This window comes from Cygnus atratus, chromosome 5 (genome assembly GCF_013377495.2).
Source record: "Cygnus atratus isolate AKBS03 ecotype Queensland, Australia chromosome 5, CAtr_DNAZoo_HiC_assembly, whole genome shotgun sequence".
Classification (NCBI taxonomy): domain Eukaryota; kingdom Metazoa; phylum Chordata; class Aves; order Anseriformes; family Anatidae; genus Cygnus; species Cygnus atratus.
The window spans coordinates 9199317-9219140 of NC_066366.1; the positions used below are offsets into that span (position 1 = coordinate 9199317).

Below are 19824 nucleotides of genomic sequence, written 5' to 3' on the forward strand. Positions count from 1 at the left end.
GGAAGTTGAAGTCCCCCAGGAGAACAAGTGCTGGTGATTACGCAACTTCTGCCAGCTGCCTGTAGAACTGGCTGTAAAATGGCAGCAATGCCCAATTTGAACGTCCCGCCGCTGCTGGTGGCACCGCCTACGCCTCATCAGCCTCCCTCGAGAGGGTGGCCAGGTCCTGGTGGCTCGCTCAGCTGCTTCAAGTGGCCTTGATGTGGGAAAAGAAATCCCTGCCCGCCTCGATCTCCAGCTGCGCTGCACAACGTGTCTGCCGCGGAGCCGATCGCCTCGGCGAGTGGATATATAACTACTCCCCTCCCCTTGTAGGCATCTGAAGCTATACAGCAGATCACCTAACTTTCAGGCTCTTGCTTCTGGAATAGAGTCCAGAGCCCCTGGTTAGTTCCTCAGCATGACGCTGAGGCGCCTCAGGATAGGATCTGAGACAACCAACCTCCATGGAGAGCAAGTGAAAATCTGCCTGTTCTGTCTGCAGCTGCTCAACTGCATCGAAAAGGAAAGACGGGAAAATATGAAAGCTAGCCTACCTCTGCCCTCATGAGACTCATACCCTGAAGCCTCCTGCGAGCAGGGTAACTGTGCATAGTTTCCTGGCTGATATTATTGCATTTTATTGCATTTAATGCAGTCTGAAGCTATCAAGTCTCTCAGGAGTTTGGCGTAAAACAAACTGCCTAAAAAAGCCTTAATTGCAGCACTGCAGAATATAACAACTGTCAGAAAATAAAGACAATTCCATAAAGAAATGTAAAGTACTGCTGCTCAAAGGCCAAGAAACACTTTGTATGAAATTTGATTTCATTGTGCTTACTGCCTAAGAATCGAAACTGCTTGGAGCAACAGCTGCAATTGCAAAACCACTGATACCGTTCTGTCTGATGATACCTGATGTAGTAAGGGCGCTTACTCCTGTAACGGTTCCTAAAAATACAGCCAGCATTTAACTCTAACACTCTCAACACTATTTCTAAACTGACATAAACCACTCTCAGAGCAAATCACAAAAGACTGCAGAAACTGAACAGAAACTTGAAAATTTGGTTCATTTCACGTGGTGGCAATGTCCTTGAAGCTGTAATTCCTGGCCACAGTTTACACCAACAGAGTTAAGAATTTTCTTAAATTTAACACTATTAACATTTGTATAGAAAAAAAAGCATACACAAAATAAGTTGAAGTTTTACAGCTCTACTACACTCTAGAGGTTAAAAGCAAAATGGAATTAAAGAGTAAAGTATGTCTGTATTTTTCACCCATGAGTCTTGACTAGAATGATAACCATTGCAGTACATGCGACATTAGAATCAGTATTTGTTCTTTTCTCTTACAGACAGAATTGGAATCATTGCAGATACAGTGGTAAGAGAACTTGCTGTAAATGGTATGCACCCAACTTGATGTAAAACAGATACACAAAGTGAATGCACTTGACTGAAGAACCCATTGCTCTATTTGGTTAGAATTATGATTACCATATCTGAAAAGCATTTAAAAATAAAATGATCTAACTTGTGCAAGACTGTTAATATTCAACAGGCTATTATAATATTTTTAAATGGCATTTTACCTTACTTGGCTGGAATCCATCGTAAATAATCCATAAAGGAAAACAAAGAGCCCAACCAGGGCAGCAGGAATCAGCATTCCAGTATACCATCCCAACCAGGCAAAATACAGTCCAATTTTTTCACCAAAATATCGCCTACATGAAGAGGAAAAGCATACATTTTTTAAAGTTAAAACTTGTGGTGAACAGTATCTACCTTCATAGTAGCATAGTAACTTTAATAAGCCATCACCATTACAAGCTTATAGTAAAACTATTGTCAGGTTACCAAAATGTTTTAATTCAGGCTAGCACAACATTCTAGTGACACTAACTGCAGACTTACTAGAGCATGTATTTTTTAAGGATGTAACTGAAGTGCTCTGCAATTTTCATGTCCTTGCGATGACTAAGTAGATGCATTAATTTCAACATTGCTAAAATGCAGGAGACTTTATTTACACGCACAAATACACAGATACACACACACACAGTTTCTCGAAAGGAATAATGTAAGTTTGTATGGCCTAAGTATTCCATTATAAAAATAATTTATGATGGATAATCATATAGTATGACATATTTCAAAGTATTACCAGTTAGAAAATAATAGATTGAAAACACAAGCTGAAGTTTCAGCTTTAATTCTTCAAAATGTGGATATCAGTTACTATAAAAGATGAAGTAGCAGTGAACAAAAAGTAAATCCTGGATCTGGATGATCCTATTAGATTAGCACAGAATTGTTGCGTAGCACATTCTTAACTCCACAGCCTTCAGTGGAACAATATTGGGCATAATGATTGTTTATGATTGTCATATCAGGAGTAAAAACAGACATCAAGGAAAACTGAATTACTGGTATTCAATGTCCAAGTTGAGGAAAATATGAAACCCAAACAACCCAGTTACTTAACTGCAATTAAAGATATTTCTCTGCTTTACAGTTGGGAACCTATGACATTAATTATACATATATAAACAGAATTTTATTTAAACCTACATGGAAACTTCAGATCCCCAGTGGATCTGGTAACTCCGTCCATGCGTGTAACAGTCTCTGCGTTCAAAAGTGCTGTCATGAGGGGCAGGTGTCTCTGATCAGCAGCCCACTTCATGGGTATTTTCACTCTGTGAACTGTCAAGCAGCTGGATCTATGTGCCTTTATTCAGCCTCACTTGAAATCAATAGCCTTGCAGAAAAGACCATTCATAAGAAGCAATTCAGAGAATTCCAGTCTTCCCTGATCATAGAGAATAGCTAAATTTTACAGTGAAGTGTAAGGACAATGGATTTAGCAGTATGGTCTATGTGTTGTTATCGGGCTACTTGTATCACAGAAGCAAGCTGCTTTTCAAAGTACTAATACCTGATTAAATCAAGAGGTTGGTATTTGTACCACATTCCCCACCGTGCCCAACGCTCGTATAAAAGGTGTCTGTGATTCTGAGCTCCATGCGTTTTGATGGGATGTCTGCTTTTGTGGCTTCCCTGAAAAACACAAATAAATAACAATATATTGCCAGACTCTATGGAATATAAATACATTTCTTAGATATTTGAATATAATTTTAAATTATGATTTCACTATGCTTATTAAATAAGTTTCAATTTGTTATGGACAACTCTAGGAAATGTCACCTACAGATAACGTGAGCCTACAAGAGAGAGATGGTAAATACACTTCTGAAATGGCCAATTTCTCTAAAAATTAATGACAAAATCATACTAGCACAAGGCTATAAAGAACTACCAAACTCTATATTACTTCAAGAACAGTTTTTCTACTTCAATTTTAAAAAAAATTTCATGAGATGTGTTTGTGGTATCTTTTTGTTTTTCCTACAAAATTTCAGAAAATTCTGGTAGGTCAGCCTGATCCTCCTCTCCTAGACATTTCCTATGACTGTGGTACATATTCCTTAAGATGACGGATACAACAGAACTGGCATTATTTTGAAGCCTGCACAGAAGCCTCAGAGGCATTAAAATCAAAACAGAATCAATCTGGCTCAAAAAGAGTCCTTGCCTGACATTTACACACCACCTGACAGCCTGAAAGAAGAGCCTCATGCCCAGCAGCTGAGGAGTAACACAGATTCACTAGATCCATCCTAAACAGAATTGCTTGTATTTGCCATTTTACCCCAATTCTGAGGCAGGACGTTTATTTGAACTTCTTCCCCCCGAAATGTCCTTTCATTAGACAACTCTCAGTTATGGTAAAGGAAATTATTCATCAAACAACTGCAAGTAATCCAAACTACTTCTTGGTAAGAGAGAGATTCATGAACCTGGTAAACTCAAGCTGTTTAGCCATTTAGATTTTTATAATTTATTTGAAATCTTGAACATTCCTCACACTGAAAGAACATTATTTACTTGTTGGAGCCTGCTGACCCCTCTGGTTTAAGAATGACTTAAAAACAATGTTACGCATTAAAGTTGGCAAAAAGCCATACCAAAATGTTAGCACAGAGTGGCCTTTGCAACATTGAGAAGTTCCTAGGAACAGAATATCAGCTTATTCTCACAGTCGCCTGAATGAGTGCAATACATAAAGCATTAGCCAGCATTGTACATTTTAGGTATTTTTTTCCTGCTTCTTTCTGCACTGCTTATCTATGACAGAGTCCAAGTCTCACAGTGTTCACTCTGGGACTGAATTTCTCATTTGCTTGTGTGATTAAAAAAAAAAAGTGGAGGGTGTTTAACCACTATCCTTAGCACCAGTTAAGCTGCAATTAAGATGAGTGGCTTAAATATGTGACTTCATTAAGCTTATACTGAAACTCTGAAATTGAAGCTTGTGACATAACAAAGGAATATATACAGAAAATGCATATGAGAGCATGGATTTGGAAGCCAGAGAAAGCTTCACAGTTTTTTTCTGGCAGTATGACTAGCTTTTTCCTACAGTCAGTAATGCCCTACTGAAGCGTTAACAATTATATTCAATTATTTATCTAAAATATTCCTTCTCTGTATTCCCTGCATTTAATTATTTATACCATATAAAAATTACTTTCAATTTGTAAAGCATAGGCCAATCCTTTGAAACACAAGATCAAGTCACAGTATTCAGCCAATCAACCAGAGTTCACAGCTGCAATTACAGCTGCTGATCAGCATTTATTATGACCAAAGATCTGTGGCTTGCTTCTTTCCTTTCAATACACAAAGACTCTCTGATAACCCTCTGAAGACAAAGACAAGTTTTTCACTTATTTCACAGCTCTTCAGTAGACCTTAAACTAGTAGAATTATCAAGTAGAAGCTATCCCAAACTATACAGAACGGATTAAATAGGAAATAAGTAAACCGCTTCCCTAAATTTTATCCATTGCACAACCTATTTTAAAAAAAAAAATATTTTGAATGGTGTCAGGGATAAATAATTTAATGCAACTAATTGCAACAATTTAGAATAATTAACATTGCCGTTAAGAACTCCGTAGGCACTATTTGCTAGAAAAAACATAGTAGTCTAGATCAGTAAGAAAATGTTCCAGGAAATGTTCCAGGATTATTACAGTGCATTACATAAAAATAAATATATTTTTTTAATTTCAAAAAGCCAACATTAAAGAGCTGTTAGTAAAAAAAAAAAAAAAAAGTCTCAATGCTACTTAGTGAAATAAAACATTTGCAAGACAAAATAGAAAACTATAATATTGAAATACTAATGCAAGCTTTTATCAAAATATAAATACAAATACAAAACTAATGAGCTTACCTCATGTGGTGGAAATGCTGCTTCATAAGTTCCATTATTTAGTAATCTATTAATACCTAAAAGGAAAAAAACGCATTAGTTCAAACATGATTTTTTAATATATATTTTAACTTCAAGCACCAAGAATTAATTGTCAGGTTATGAAATGAGAATGCAACTTCACATTAGATGCTCGGGATGCTGTTAAACATGACAGTCATCAATTGTTGCACCAACCATGGGTCTTACTGATACCTTAAGCTCTCTAGTTCTGTCAAACTACATCTTTCTGAGGGCCAGTGTCTGCAACTTTGCTTTCATAGTCGGGTTCTCGTGCTAGATCAAGTGTGAGAAGGTAGTTACACTCATGTTGTATTAATCAGAGCATACGATACAGATTTTATGGGTGATCAAATGATCTGGCACACACAGAGTAGCATGGACAGACAATCTTTGAGGCAGCAAAACCCCTGCAGGGTTAAAAGCTAACCTGTTACTTTTAAATATGAACCAGCTGAAGGAGTTTGTATCAGATCAATGCTCTGCTACAACATTTTGGATCAGTTCCTAGAGTCCTCCTAAAGCCAGATTTATTTTACTATCAAAGCGTGTTATAAAAAATAAAGTAGTAACCATAATAATAACAATAAAAAGATTCAGTAGCCTGTGAGAGGATACCTATATAGCCAAGTTTACCCAAGAAATAAATTCTCATGACACATTTCAGATCTGTCCATTCAAACATAACATACAAATTACACTAATCTCAAGATGAAACTTGCCATCATCAATTTCAATAGTATTAGATTTCAACCCTCAGTTTCTAAGATTTTCTTACTACTGCTTTTCTCCCAGAAACTCAAGCAACAACTTTCTGTAATTGCTATCGTCTTTATAAGGCTTTAGGTGTCTATCTATATATTACATTCTTAATTTAATTCTTGTACAAAAACCAGAAGATCATACATACATTCCCTGTTAATTGCAAATGAAAATGAGTAACTAGACCTTCTGAAATACAGTACTGTAATAGAAGTGTCAATAAAAATTGAATTGCCTTTAAATCAACCGTCTCTAAGCTGCATTGGAGATCTCAAATAATTTAAGTGCAGCTCTGATTGATTCTGCTGGACTGGCACTGCTGGGTTCTACCAGTATCAGGGCCAGTCCTAAAAAACTCTTGCCAGTTTTCTGGGGTACACATTATCTTTCATATGGCTCTTGATCATATACAGCTACTATAATCTCTCATATTTATTTTAAAAATGAGTATTATGTGAAAATTATTGTTATTTTTCACTGAGTTATTTAACAGAGCAATTGCTTGCAGCTTTCATTCAACTGTATTACTGGTTGAACAAAGATTTCAAGGGCATTCCAAAATTAATCAAGTTTACTCCACTAAATACTATTTCAGGCAAGTAAAGATATAAAACAGGTTAAAAAAAATAAAGCATTCTTACCCATTTTGGATTTTCCATCTTCATACTTCGTTCTCTGTAGCATGTGATGCACGATTCTACTTCTCGTGGAGTTGCTGAAGAAGCTGTCTTTATTGTTTATTGTAAAGCTATAGAAATAATGAATGTCTTTCAACATTCAAAACAATGCACAGGTGTTGAAATATAGCTGTTCAATGTTTTCTTCTTAGAGTGATTTACTGTATCTTTACACTTCTTGGTTACTGCACAAGACATAATATTTTGCATTCCTAAAGCATCTTCTCAGATCACCCCCCAAATTTGTCTTTATCACAGATTTTGGGGTAAAATGAGCAAATAAACTAATTCTTTTCTAAAATGTCCTACTATCTAGGTCATTTCCATGCTGGATATAAATTAAAAAAAATAATATTCAGAAGTAGTGATCATTCTGAAATTCGTGTTACTGATAAATTGGCAGAGGTCCAAGTCATAGAACTACTACCATTGTTACTTGGGGAAAAACAAACAAACAAAAAAAACCACAAAACACGCTTAGCTCCAGGCACTGGACACTTCAGTAGCAGCTCCACAGAAAATCCTAGGATGGAGCCAAATAATGCAAATATCCTTTTCCCAGATGGCTCAGGATTCTGAATGCCAGAAATCTGACATGCAGGAGCTTTTGCCTACTCAGCTGTGCCAAAGATGACACTCTTGCAATTCATAACGTCAGCTGAGCTGGTTGAGAACTAACACCATGAACAAGTGATAGTCCCAATGCAATATAGCTAATTACTAAAAAAAAATAAGAAATAAAATGATAATGCAATTATTCTGTCCTTGTAGGGCATAGTCAGTCCACTAGCATATAGCTTCTTCACGTAGAAGAAAAAAAATCTGTTTAGTCCAACTTACTTTTCTGTTTTATATCAAATTTCATTTCCTAAAAGACTTATCACAAAATAATTTAAAAATAAACAAATAGCTAGAATATTCAAGACTGCTTTTGTCCTTTAAAAAATTATAACATGGTTAAACTAGATCATCATCAAGGTGGTGATTTGAGCACATAGTTTTTATTTGGTGTATACATATATATTGTATATATATAGGTGTATATATATATATGTACCTATATATATACACTATATATACTATACATACTATATATATATATATCAATTCCTTCAGAGACAAAAGCATTTTTCAAATGCACATTTGATAACAAAAACCCTGGCACTATTTTTAGCCCATTTCCAGGTGTTTCCACAGTTTCTACAGCTGTCTCAGGTTTTGCCTAAGTAAAATATGTTATTAAGCTAAGCAAACTTGAGCAAATATTTGCATTTTGTAATGTAATGGAAAGCAAAACTTCTAAACCAAAAAGGTGGTGTTGATTTTTCAGTCAAATTTTTGTTCATACTACTCACCGTGACTGTCATACAGCAAGTAACAGAGAACAGATTTTAGCTTTAAGAGTAAAACCATAGAAAATACCAGACATGATGCTGGGTATTTGCCAGTGACCGTCTGTATGGCACTTGCTTAGTAGTGAGAAAATAAAAAAATCCTTCTGGTCTCTGGCACTGTATTTCCAGTTCCAACACTTACTGGTGTATGCGTGCACGGCTAAAGGGTGCTGTGTAGCAATCCGTCTCTTCGAGATCAGGTAGGGCCTCCTTATCAAGCTTCATTGGATTTCTGGGCAGCCAGCTTTTCAGCTCTCTCATATTCCTCTGCAAACTGAGATAGCAAGAAATCAAATTTACAACCTCTTACCTGCTTGCTATTTCTAACTCCATCACTGTATATTTACTGACATCATACTAGAAATGAAATGAAAGCAGGAAATTTCCCCATTAAGTAAAAGAATATAAGGAGTTAAGGAGTATAATTAACAGTTGTTTTATTATTTTTATTTTTTCATTTTGTATTTTTTTTGTGTGATCTGATCTTGCAGAATTGACTCAAGTGCCTCTCATTCTAAAATCAGTGGGATTATGGTTCTCCCTCTCTTCCCTGGCTCCCTCCTTTCCCTGGTATTTGGACAGTAAAATTCAGAAAATTTAAAGGTGAATACAAGATTTCTCAGTGTCAAATTCTTCTGTTTTTCCGATCTAAATAAAGCCTTCCCCTGGCTTTTCATCAGAATCCAAGGGCTGATATTACCTTAGGAAACCGTATACTGATACATCAAATGAAGTAAAAGCTACACTACACAGAAGTTGTTATACAGTCTTTAGATAAACAAACAAAAAACTCCAACAAAAACAGCAAAAACCTGGTATTGCTTCCTGCAGTTTCCTAAAAGCTGGCATTGTAACACAAACAGAACATATTTTTTTATTCCTGATCAGATCATATACTGGTAACATAAAGGTATTTCTTTCACTGACATCCTGGCTAAAAAGTATCACAGGACAAGTTTTAGAGATGGAAAAATATGGTGTAGTGCAGTCAATTTTCAAGCAAATGTTAGAAGTTACCTTATTACTTCCATTTTGCACTCCTTGCTGACCTTTATTTTTCTCATATCGAACTGCTATAAAATGTGGGTATTTAAGGAATAAGTCTCATTACAGTATGCTGTATTATGAATCATGTCCGAGATCTTGACAAAAATTGGAAAAACATTGGAAAACATTTTGGAAAAACATTCCCCATATAATAACGGTCAGTGGGATATGGGCCTTACTCAATTACCATGGATGCATGATATATAAAGCATAGAGATCTCAGAGCCACAAAACCTGTAATGCTTAGTACTAGATTTTTATTTGAGGGGAGTAAGTAACTGCTTGTGCTAAGCAGATGCACAGCTCCCCATTTCAAAATTAAGAGGAATAAACGATCGCAGCAAATTGCTCTCAGGCAGTAAAGCCACTTCTGTGAAAATGTGTCTCATTATCAACAAAAACAGCAAAAGGTGTACCCCTGTTTAACACTATGTCAGACAGAAAGCTAAACTAAATGTGGGATCATAATTTTACATTTACATTTAAAATCCTCAATATATTCTTCTTGCTATATATTACCAGGGAGTACGTGCACACTCCATATTTAATTGGTACTACACTTGAGGGACAGCACTCTATTGATACTAAGCAGTATGAGACAAAGAACTCATGTGAACTATATTCATAAAGCTGAAACACAAAAAACAATTCCTACGCAGGTGCATCCCTTCAGTGCCTCCTTTGCTCAAATAATACCTTAATGTGCCAGTTGATTATTTTAATGGTTTCAGTGGAAATTCTTCCAGCACAAAATTATATACAATCCATGCAGGTAGCTTGCACTTGATTTTCTTAATTTTTTTTTTCTCGTTATACACATGCTGACTTTTTTTTTTTTAGATTTAAAAACAGGCTTTTATTTTTAAGAGGAAAGTACACAGATACATCAGGAAGAACAGTAACCAATGCAACTGATATCAGATTATCACATTTTTGGTTATGAAATTACGTTAGAATTGGTCATGCAAAAAACCTTGACCATGTTTCATCTCCAAAATTTAAAAAATACTAGTCAATAATTTTTATCTTAAAGAAATCCACCCTTTAAAAAACAAAGTCTATTTCTTTCAACATGCAATGTGATGAAGAACACTATTGGAATAAACTAAAAATCATGCCTATGTTACATATGCAACTTTTCTTAGGAGACAAGAAGACTTACTAATCTAAGGTGTGATTACTTTTCATTACCTTACTTACAGTTGGTCACTCCAAAACCCAGTCTCTTCATACAGCGTAGAGTATGCCCACTGAAATTTACATCTTTCCTCATACAAAAACTAATTCAGCAAACAAGCCTCTTTTCTTGGCTCACATGACTCTACAGTTAATGAAGACATTAAAGATTCACGGAGCTTTCATTCAAAGCGAAAACAAATTTCAGATAAATGTTTGACTGAATGTTTGAGGACTAAATATTAGCACGCTTAGTCAGAGTGACTTTCCAGGTCAAAACTAGCTGTTCAGAAAGATTACTGACGATCTGTTCAGCGTAGTGTATTCAGTACGAGTGAAGGCAGACAGATCTGGTCTGGTGAAGTCACTGTTGAAGTCAGTTCACACAATGAGATTAAAAATGTCCTACTGGAAACACTGCTGGTTGTTCAGATACACTCTTACTGAAACCATGAGACTACAAGATGTTATTCTGAAACATGCAAGCATTTTATTCTTAGACATGAAAATAAATATTTTTGAAGAAGCTTGTAATTTCAGCTTTGTTCAACTTTTGTGCTCAAATGTACTGTTACATTCTGTTTTGTTGGTTGTTGTTTTTGGAGAACTATTTAGTCCAAAAATCCTTGTAGATTATGTTTCCTCAGCAGGCTCCAATGCAAAGAAGCACCTCAGAGATGAATTTGGTGCAATGAGAATTAATCTAACATGACTAGGCTGTCCAGTGTGCCTGCAGTTTCAAGGAGTCAAGGAAGCTCGATCTACAATACATCCATACTACTGTTTTATTTGCAGAACAGTGACCTTCTGTCACTCCTATCTCTTTCTCACAGCCTTTCACTCTTTAACCACACTGACTGAAAGGAGCAATTACTTCTTCTTATAAAACTGCTATTGGAATTTTCTGACCAGGATTCACGGTTATAATGGAACAAGACACCAGAACTGAGCAACTGCCATTCTTCAGGAAAGGTATTTTTGACAGTGATCACCAGCCAGTAGCTTGCTCAGTGTTTGCCTCTTGTACTCTGACAAAAATGCACAAGACTGGTCAAAATCGTCAACCACGTGCCATCAAATTGCATAGACCTTGTGGTATGCTTTGTAATGGTAAATGCGTTATGGTTGACAGTTTCAATATAGGGACACAATACTGCAACATTTTCACCATCAAAAAAAAATATATAAATCTACAAAGTGTGTCCTATGGAATGATATTAACAGATTTATTTCAGTGTGCAGTTTGAAATCAAAAAGGTTTTAGAAGTCTTTTGGAAAGCAGGATACCGCAGCTAAGTTGCTAAACAAATTCATTTTTGGTTCTCTAGCCTTACAAGTATAAAATTATTTTAACATTTCACTAGGAAGACTGAACCTGCATACTGTAGCAACTAATTTTTAATTTTCTTCTCCTTAATGTTATCCCTTAACCAGTGTTGGGGTGTCTGATATGGCACATATAAGACTGATTCATCAGATTATTCAGTCATAAATCTGAGGGAGTTCAGACTATTTTTGATACATGCATTATTTACTTAAAATTATTAAAAAATAAATTATTAAATACAAATTATGTAGAGTAGCCCTATGAATAGAAATCAAGCTTCACACTACTGAATACAATTTTGCCTTTTTTAAGCTATGTAAATAAATAAATAGGCTGTAGATAGATACCATGTAGATATCACATATGAGAAACACAGTATATCAATAAGCACTACATTTACCTTCATTCTTTTAACCACACTCCTAATAATCTTTTGTGGACTTAAAGACATGTATAGACACATACATCTACCATACTACCACATCAATAAAATTCAGGGAAGTGTACATGTCACAGCAGAGCCTAACGTAATAGTCTAAGCCCATATTCTTAATTATAGAAACTCAGTAGCATCAAAATTTTACCTTTGATATACAAATATTTTAATACACATTCCTCATCCTAGCTGTTGTTAACTCCACTTAGAAATATTAAAAACTATTTAATAAAGTACAGAGAAGTTAGGTTTGAAAAGCTTTTAGATGCAGGGAGACAATGACAGTAGCAGAAGTTAGAATGATGAGAGCAAAAAATGGATGTGTCAGCAATTTTACAGTTAGCATGCAACTTCAGACACAGCTTCTTTTTCACACTATTCCTCTGTGCACTGGATTGTATCAAGTGCCAGAGAAAATATTCAAAAAATACAGATTCCCAAATTCCAGGTAAATTCCAGGTAAAAACATTTGTTTTGAATGTAGAATCAATCTGGCACTAAAATTGTTTATTACTTTGTTCATGGGTACTCCAGAACTTCAAAAGCATGTTTCTGTCCTTCTAAATAAGGAAAATAAATTGATTTCATATCTAGGACTCACCAAATGGGTTTCAGATAAATTAAGACAATTTTGCAATAAAGCTCTGTTAATTTTGCCTTTTCATTACAAAGCACATCACTTACATTTTTCATAATGCACGGTAAAATGGAGCAAGCATGTGAATGACTGGGAAGAGGAAAAATGCAGTTGTAAATTTATGTAATATTTTGTTTTATTTTAATATATTTTATTTGCTTATGCATTTTTTTCTTACTTTGACGTTCAGCAGTGCTTTTATCTTGCAAACTGATACCATGAGACTATATAAATTATTCCTGAGAAATAATGAGAGTTCTTCATCATCTAAAGTAAAAATGGGAGAACCTAAATCAAATGTAATCAAGATTCATCTCAAGAAAACCCACCACAGAAAACTCTTTCGGGAGTTTTCCCTCACATAAAAAAAAATCACATATTTTCTGTTGGTAATTAGGATTTACAAGACATCATTATGCCTGACTAGAGCAAGAGGGAGCAGTTACAGCTCACAGTGTCCCCCATCCTAGCTCCTCCAGGCTTCGTTCAGCAAACGAGCAGCCGCAGGTGAGGTTTGTGTGCACTGGCCTTCATTTGGCAGCCCTGTCATCCCAGCCTGGCTACTCACTACTAGCTCCCTGGGCATTAAATGCTACAGCTGGACGGTTTTCAGGAAAGAAAGCCACTTATGATAATGACAGACTGAAAGATATTTTAGAAGATAGTAACCTCATGAAATCTCAGAGTTAAAAGTCTTTCACTGCAGCAAAAATGTTACTGTCAGCTATCAAATAAGAATTCAAACCAGCCTTTAGGGCATCATCGATGCAGTCCTGATCAACAGGATGCACATGAGAGAAGTTACATTTACGCATTTAAGGAAATAGCTGACTACCAGAATTTACTTAAGACATGCACTCAAAAGTATCTTCTATGCTAATGTAATATGTCTTAGTAACAGCAGACGTAACTGTAGAGATAGATCCAGTATTAAATCTTTGCTGCCAGGTAAGGGCCACTTTTTTCCTGGCATAAACACTTTTGCATTTCTAAAACGAGAACTGGCAAAGCTTTAGAGAAATGCATCTTGTTACATGAAAATGAATATTTTAACACTTGGAGCTAACATATCTTGAGTTTTGAGGGAAATAATCTAATTTTCCAAGTTTCCTGGATAAATTTACAACTGCAAATGGATTTTCTTTAGCAGGGCGACTATTCGACAAAATTAGAATCTACACATCACCCACCAACCTGCCCATGGTTTTGCTCCTCCAGTCAGTGTAATAACATTTTTTCCTGAAAGAACAGCAGAAATCAGCTGAGAATAATCAAGCAGGAGACAGTTGAAAAGGACATGTACATCATAAAAGAACATTGGACATTTAAAAACATACATTTTCATAGAAAGATGAATAAAGCACTTTAAAATACTGAGACCTCACATATTTTCAAGTTTAAAATTTGCTCCAGAGTAAAATTTACTTCTTAGCATTGTAGCTAATAACAATAACTTATCCATGATTCATTCACAAGACACCCTTCAGAGAAGGATCAAATGCTGTCATGCTTGTATTCATTTCGTGACATCTTTCTTAGCATTTTTTTGTTCCATAGAACTAATTCTAGAAAATTACCAGGACTCCCATGCTAATAAATGCTTTTTGCACTCTGCGCATTAAATACCATAAGCACTTAGCACCATTAGATCCCACTCTCTGAAGTGGTGTACCATCACCTTCCCTTCCCTTGGCTTTTTGCATCCAACTGAAGAACAGCACATGGCCCTACAAATCTAAGAGCATTAACTGAAACAAAACACAATCATGTTACAGTTCCTTTCTCTCCACCAGTCACTGGTCACAGTACTTCAGAGAAACAGTATCAGAAATTGCCAGTGAAGTCTTCCGAGTACAGTTTGTTTGAAAACAATATAGAGACATATTTGCTTCAATGTCATACCTTCCATAACTTGTTTCAGTTTTTAATTTTCCTCTGGCCTTCTTCTACCCTTTCCTGCCACATTTCAGCTAAACAAAGGCCTAGATCCTACAAATTCCTTGGGGTATCTGCATCTTTACCATGGCAACCATCGGGGACAGTGAAGTTTGGCACCAGGACATTTTTTCCTTGCTTAATTCATGTCATACTTTACATTTGCCTAAACCCTTTTATTTTCTGCATATTTTATTTTTTATTAGTAATTAAAACAAGTTTAGGTAGATACATTAATATGGGGGCTTAACCCTGTTGTCAGTTGCTATTTCCCCCGCCCTTCATGGTAACACACACAAAAATGGCACTTCCACTCTGGATACTTAGTGAATGAAATCTCCATCAGAGGAGAACTTTACCCAGAACCAACATAGTTAACAAGATCTGCAACTGCCCATCTCAAGAATATTTGAGATTCATTAAGGTACATTACTTACATTAAAATAATAACAAAATGATTATTGTAAAAAGAGTGAAAAGGAAACAGAGCCTAGAAAATAAGTGGTCATAGGAAAATTATCTACCAATCTGTAGACTGTTGGCAGCCTGATATTTAGTACCACTAGGCAGAATTTTAAATGAAATAATGAAGAATTATTACAGGATTTTGACATCAGATATTTGAAAAAACACTTTCTTCATTTCCTTTAATCACCCTTAGCTGTTTTGCGCAGATTGGGTCCAGCTAAGCTACAGAAACAAATTATTTCTTCATTGTACACATTGATAATTTATGTTTCACAAGAATTTCCTTTAGACACTGGTAAAATGAAACTTTTGTTCAGGTTTCAGAACCATATCAGAGAGTTACATTTCTCCTGTCAGAACACACATTTAACAAAAATATCTACAAATTATTTAAAATCAAAGTATAATCCAGTCATAATTTAAACACTGTCCTGTTTGAAAGCATATAGACTGTAATGGTGATTACTGTAATCTGTTGAAATGCTAGAAAACTTTCCTTTTGTAATTGAAACACTGAGATACCATCTTAGACTGCATATATGACGCATACTATGTATCTGCCAACACATTTAGGCATAATGCCATGCTAAAAATGAGTTCTAGGATGCCGGCTAGTCCCTTGGTCAGATAAAAAAAAATTACTGTTACTTTTCAGTAACAGAAATACTTCTCGTGTAATAAGAATACTGATTTTGTTTCAATTACTAGATTGAGCAGAATGAACCTAAAAAGTATGAGTATAATTCAGGAGACTTCTTCTTCATGTATTATTCATACGTGGTACTGATATCTCCTATTTTAAGGAGTGTAGCTGAAAGCCAAAATTTTGCAACACTGTGCAAGAGGATAAGGGTGTACTGCATTGAAGCACTGCAGGGAAGGTTAGCTCTCTTCTTCAATTACACATCCAAAATAGACAGACAGAAGCTGCTGACAAATCAGACAAAGCTGAAGAGAAATAATCTGCTCTTAGAAGGGAACACTAGTTCATTGCAATTACAGCACAATGGTATGATTTAAGCTTCTTCTATCCACTGAAGAGAGAAAATAGTTACCTCAGGAAAAAATATATGCCTTCCAGTTTAGTAAGGTTTAACTTAAATAAGCAAGCTCAATACTTAAGTGAATGACAGTGCTTTTGCCAAAACATGTAACGAAATTATAAAATGTGTGACCATGTGATGCTGTAATGGAAGCACAAGTGGCTATTTTTACATCCATGAAAAGGCCATCAGGGGCTAATAAAAACACACATGAAGACAAGCTCTGTCTCAGAAAGTCTCTAAACCATAGACTTCTGGAACCAGAGGGCATCATGAAATACTTATCTGCTTCTGTATTAAACATCCCAGACTGGCTGCTGGCAAAGCAAGGTGGACCTTTGTTCTAATCTGCCGTGTCCACTTTGTGTTCACAATAAAACTACCACGCTTATTGCTATTTTAAAAAGTACAGAAATGAAAGAAATAGCTTATTTGAAATATTCACACAAGTCTGACATTGCAATTTCTTTTTAATTCCTTCTTAAATCTTTTCTCAAGACACAAAGAAATGGTGATCAATTTCATATTTCTCACAGAGCTGGAGGTGGGCAGCAGGCTTCTTTCTTTCTTACCAAGTAATTGTGTTTTACTCTACAAACTAACAAAGTCAAACAGTAGAGTTTAGCATTTTAACTACTTTTTGTGTATCTGAAATGCCTGGGATAGAAGGAAGCTGAAGCATCGACCCCAAACCAAAGAAACACGGCTCAGACACTTTGGAAAAGACAATATATTTACATGTCAATTAGTAACACAACAACAAAGAATGGCTTCAAAATAAAGTAGTGTTGTAGAATTTAACCAGTATTTTCTGAAGGGCACTACTGATCTATGGATTCGCTAAAATGAGGAAGAATTCAAACCACTGCTAAAAGCTATCGTTTGTGACTTCAAGTATTAAAAGCAAGAAAGAACTCTTTTTGGAATTGGAATTTAGTTTGTTTTTGTGCATACACATATGCAAACACTTCTATATTTAAAATGTAAACAAGAATTATTCAAACCACAGAAGCTCAAAGGGCACTATAATAATATTCTTAAGCATTCAGAAGATGACTGATACAGAACACATTATTGAATGGAAAGGATTTAATGCAATGATGTGGAAACTCAGTATAAAACTGGGTATTTGAAACCAGCTTTGAGCTAAGGACGCTTCACAATGACTAAGTTTCTGGCTTAGGACTAACGCAAGAGAGCTGCATTCTGATAGCTGAAGTCAGCAGGGACATAAGAGGTAGAGCAGTTGGCAATTTAAGTGAGAAAGGAGTTCTGTAAGGGTATTTTCCGTGAGTCACACAGCTTTAGCATCTGGTTACCACTTTAACTCCTGATGAAGTTTACAGCACACAACAAAGCTCTTCTCTCTGGAGAAACAGCTTTAACTGAGTTTGAAAGGAACACTTTCTCCTTTTAAAACCTGTGTTATTACAGGAGATACTAACTTGTCCTACACTCTTTATTGCAAAAAGGTACGATAAAATTTGTTTGGCGCACAGATGAGGAACTGAGTTGAGGTCATTACTCTGGCAAAGGAACATTAGAGGACCAAGAATTTGAGAGTTCTCACTAACATGTCAACTATTAATAACACTTTCTAACAGTCTATGTTTGATTTGACTTGGAAGGTAAGCCTGAAAACAATAACCACAGGCAAACGTGAAAAAGAACAATGCCTATTTTTTGTTTCTTCCTCTCCTCTTTCCTTTTCATCTCAATAAATTAAAATATAAACATGCCTGACCATAGCGCAGCAAGTGGACTGAATTTTAGCCTTAAGGTAAGTAACAAAGTTGTAATATTTTAAGTACTAAATTACAAGTTCCTTAAAATGGTTTCCACAATACCTGAAAGGCATCCTGATGTTCATTCTTTCTGCGTATTTGCACAAAGTCTCCCATGGACAGTGAATTTTAACAAACATGATATCACTGTTTGTAACAGCTGGCTGCAAAAAGAGGTAACAAATAAACACATATTAATAATTCAAACCCACATGGCATTCATGTTTCTAAAAGCATTCTTCAGGGGCAAATTCTGCTTTCCTGCATGAAGCTGCTGGGCAGATCTGAAAACGCTCTAAGTGCTCTGACCCGAACAAAGGAAAATTGATAAAAACCCCTCCCCAAATCTTGTAATATGAATAACCTAGAAACTGTCAAAAGGAACCCATAGGACAGATCTTTGCTTATAAACACAGCAGAAGTAGGGAGAGGCTTTATGCAGCATTTTGACATGGAATAAATTAATTAAACATCCCCTCGAAATCATCTTTGATGAGCCATTTCATGACCAATCAATGCGTGTCCAATTCAAGAAGAATGTAAGAGCCACAAAAACAGCTGAGAGAATTCTGCAGGTCCCACTTGGCCTAAATGGAAAAACCAGGAACAGTTAAGTAACTGTGATGCCTTCTATCAACTTATAAATGTCATCTCTGTAAGAATTGAGATCTTTCATAAAATTACAAGGAATATTCTACACAAATGTTTTGTGTAATGTATTTATATGAACACAAAACAAGAATTTCAGCATTACAGGTTCCTAAATTTATATTTTTTAATCAATATTTCCATTTTAAACTCCTCTCCCAGCTATATTTCCTTAAGTGTTTGGACAGCGCTCTCAGACCCATGGTCTGATTTTTTGGGTGGTACTCTGGGGACCCAAGAGTTTGACTCGATGATCCTTGTGGGTCCCTTCCAACTCAGGATATTCTATGATTCTACGAATTTTTATATGTAAATATTTTGGTAGAGTTGAGTCTGATTAAAGCCACTCAAAAACTTAAGTAACACAAGGTTTGTTAAGTAAATATAAAATTCAATCGAAGAGTTAATACAATTATAAATGTTCAAAATTTTGCCTATTAGTGACATAAGGTCATGTCATAGTTCTAAAATATTGCTTCTAGGATTTCATTTTTTGCAAAAGATGTGGAAAAAGTAATATTGTAAAAATTTAAATAACCTGATATGTAGAATTACAATCTTATAAAAACATATTTTGCCTGAAAGGTCACTGCTTCTGAATTGACTCCAGCTGACATTGTTCTAATTTCAGTAAATATCCCAAGATCAGATTATTTTTTCTATTAGACTCCAATCAATTTTTAAAACATTAAAAACAAGTTTTACAATACCATCAGGTCAGTTATTTATGAATATTTAACATCCTTTATTGTCAGCCAGTACTTGCAAGGACTTCCAACAGTTAAAACCTCATTGCTTTAATACAGAACATGCAAGGTAATTCTGCTGAGCTGAAGAGTATAAAACAGGATAAAAGATACGTGAAGTATAGGAGCTTATTTCAGGATAGAGTCAATACATGTCTGCTTTTTAAGTAATTCATGAAACAGCAAAATTCCAAAGCTGTTTTCCTGACTCTGTTTTCCTTCATTTTTATATTAATGTTCTTATTACTGATATCCCAACCACAACAGCAACAACTTAACACTTTGAAATGTTGCAATGTTTCTTCACATTTCACAGTAGGAAAATGAAAATTCGTGAATATCTACCACAGTGCAATACAGAGCAGCACTCAAACTAAGACACAGAAAGAATGGAAAAAGAAAATGGAAGCAGA

At 35.4% G+C, this 19824-nt stretch overlaps 1 protein-coding gene across 1 annotated transcript in view; it reads right to left on the reverse strand.

Annotated features, from left to right (window-relative positions):
* Positions 1 to 19824, reverse strand: part of ANO3 (anoctamin 3) — a 213241-nt gene that overhangs the window by 38771 nt on the left and 154646 nt on the right. Inside the window, exons 6-12 of the mRNA XM_035550066.1 lie at positions 18081 to 18181; positions 13982 to 14026; positions 8307 to 8438; positions 6735 to 6841; positions 5293 to 5348; positions 2926 to 3047; positions 1577 to 1711 (exon numbers count right to left, since the gene is read on the reverse strand). Coding sequence (XP_035405959.1) covers positions 1577 to 1711; positions 2926 to 3047; positions 5293 to 5348; positions 6735 to 6841; positions 8307 to 8438; positions 13982 to 14026; positions 18081 to 18181 — 698 coding nt within the window. The remainder of the gene's footprint in view (positions 1 to 1576; positions 1712 to 2925; positions 3048 to 5292; positions 5349 to 6734; positions 6842 to 8306; positions 8439 to 13981; positions 14027 to 18080; positions 18182 to 19824) is intronic.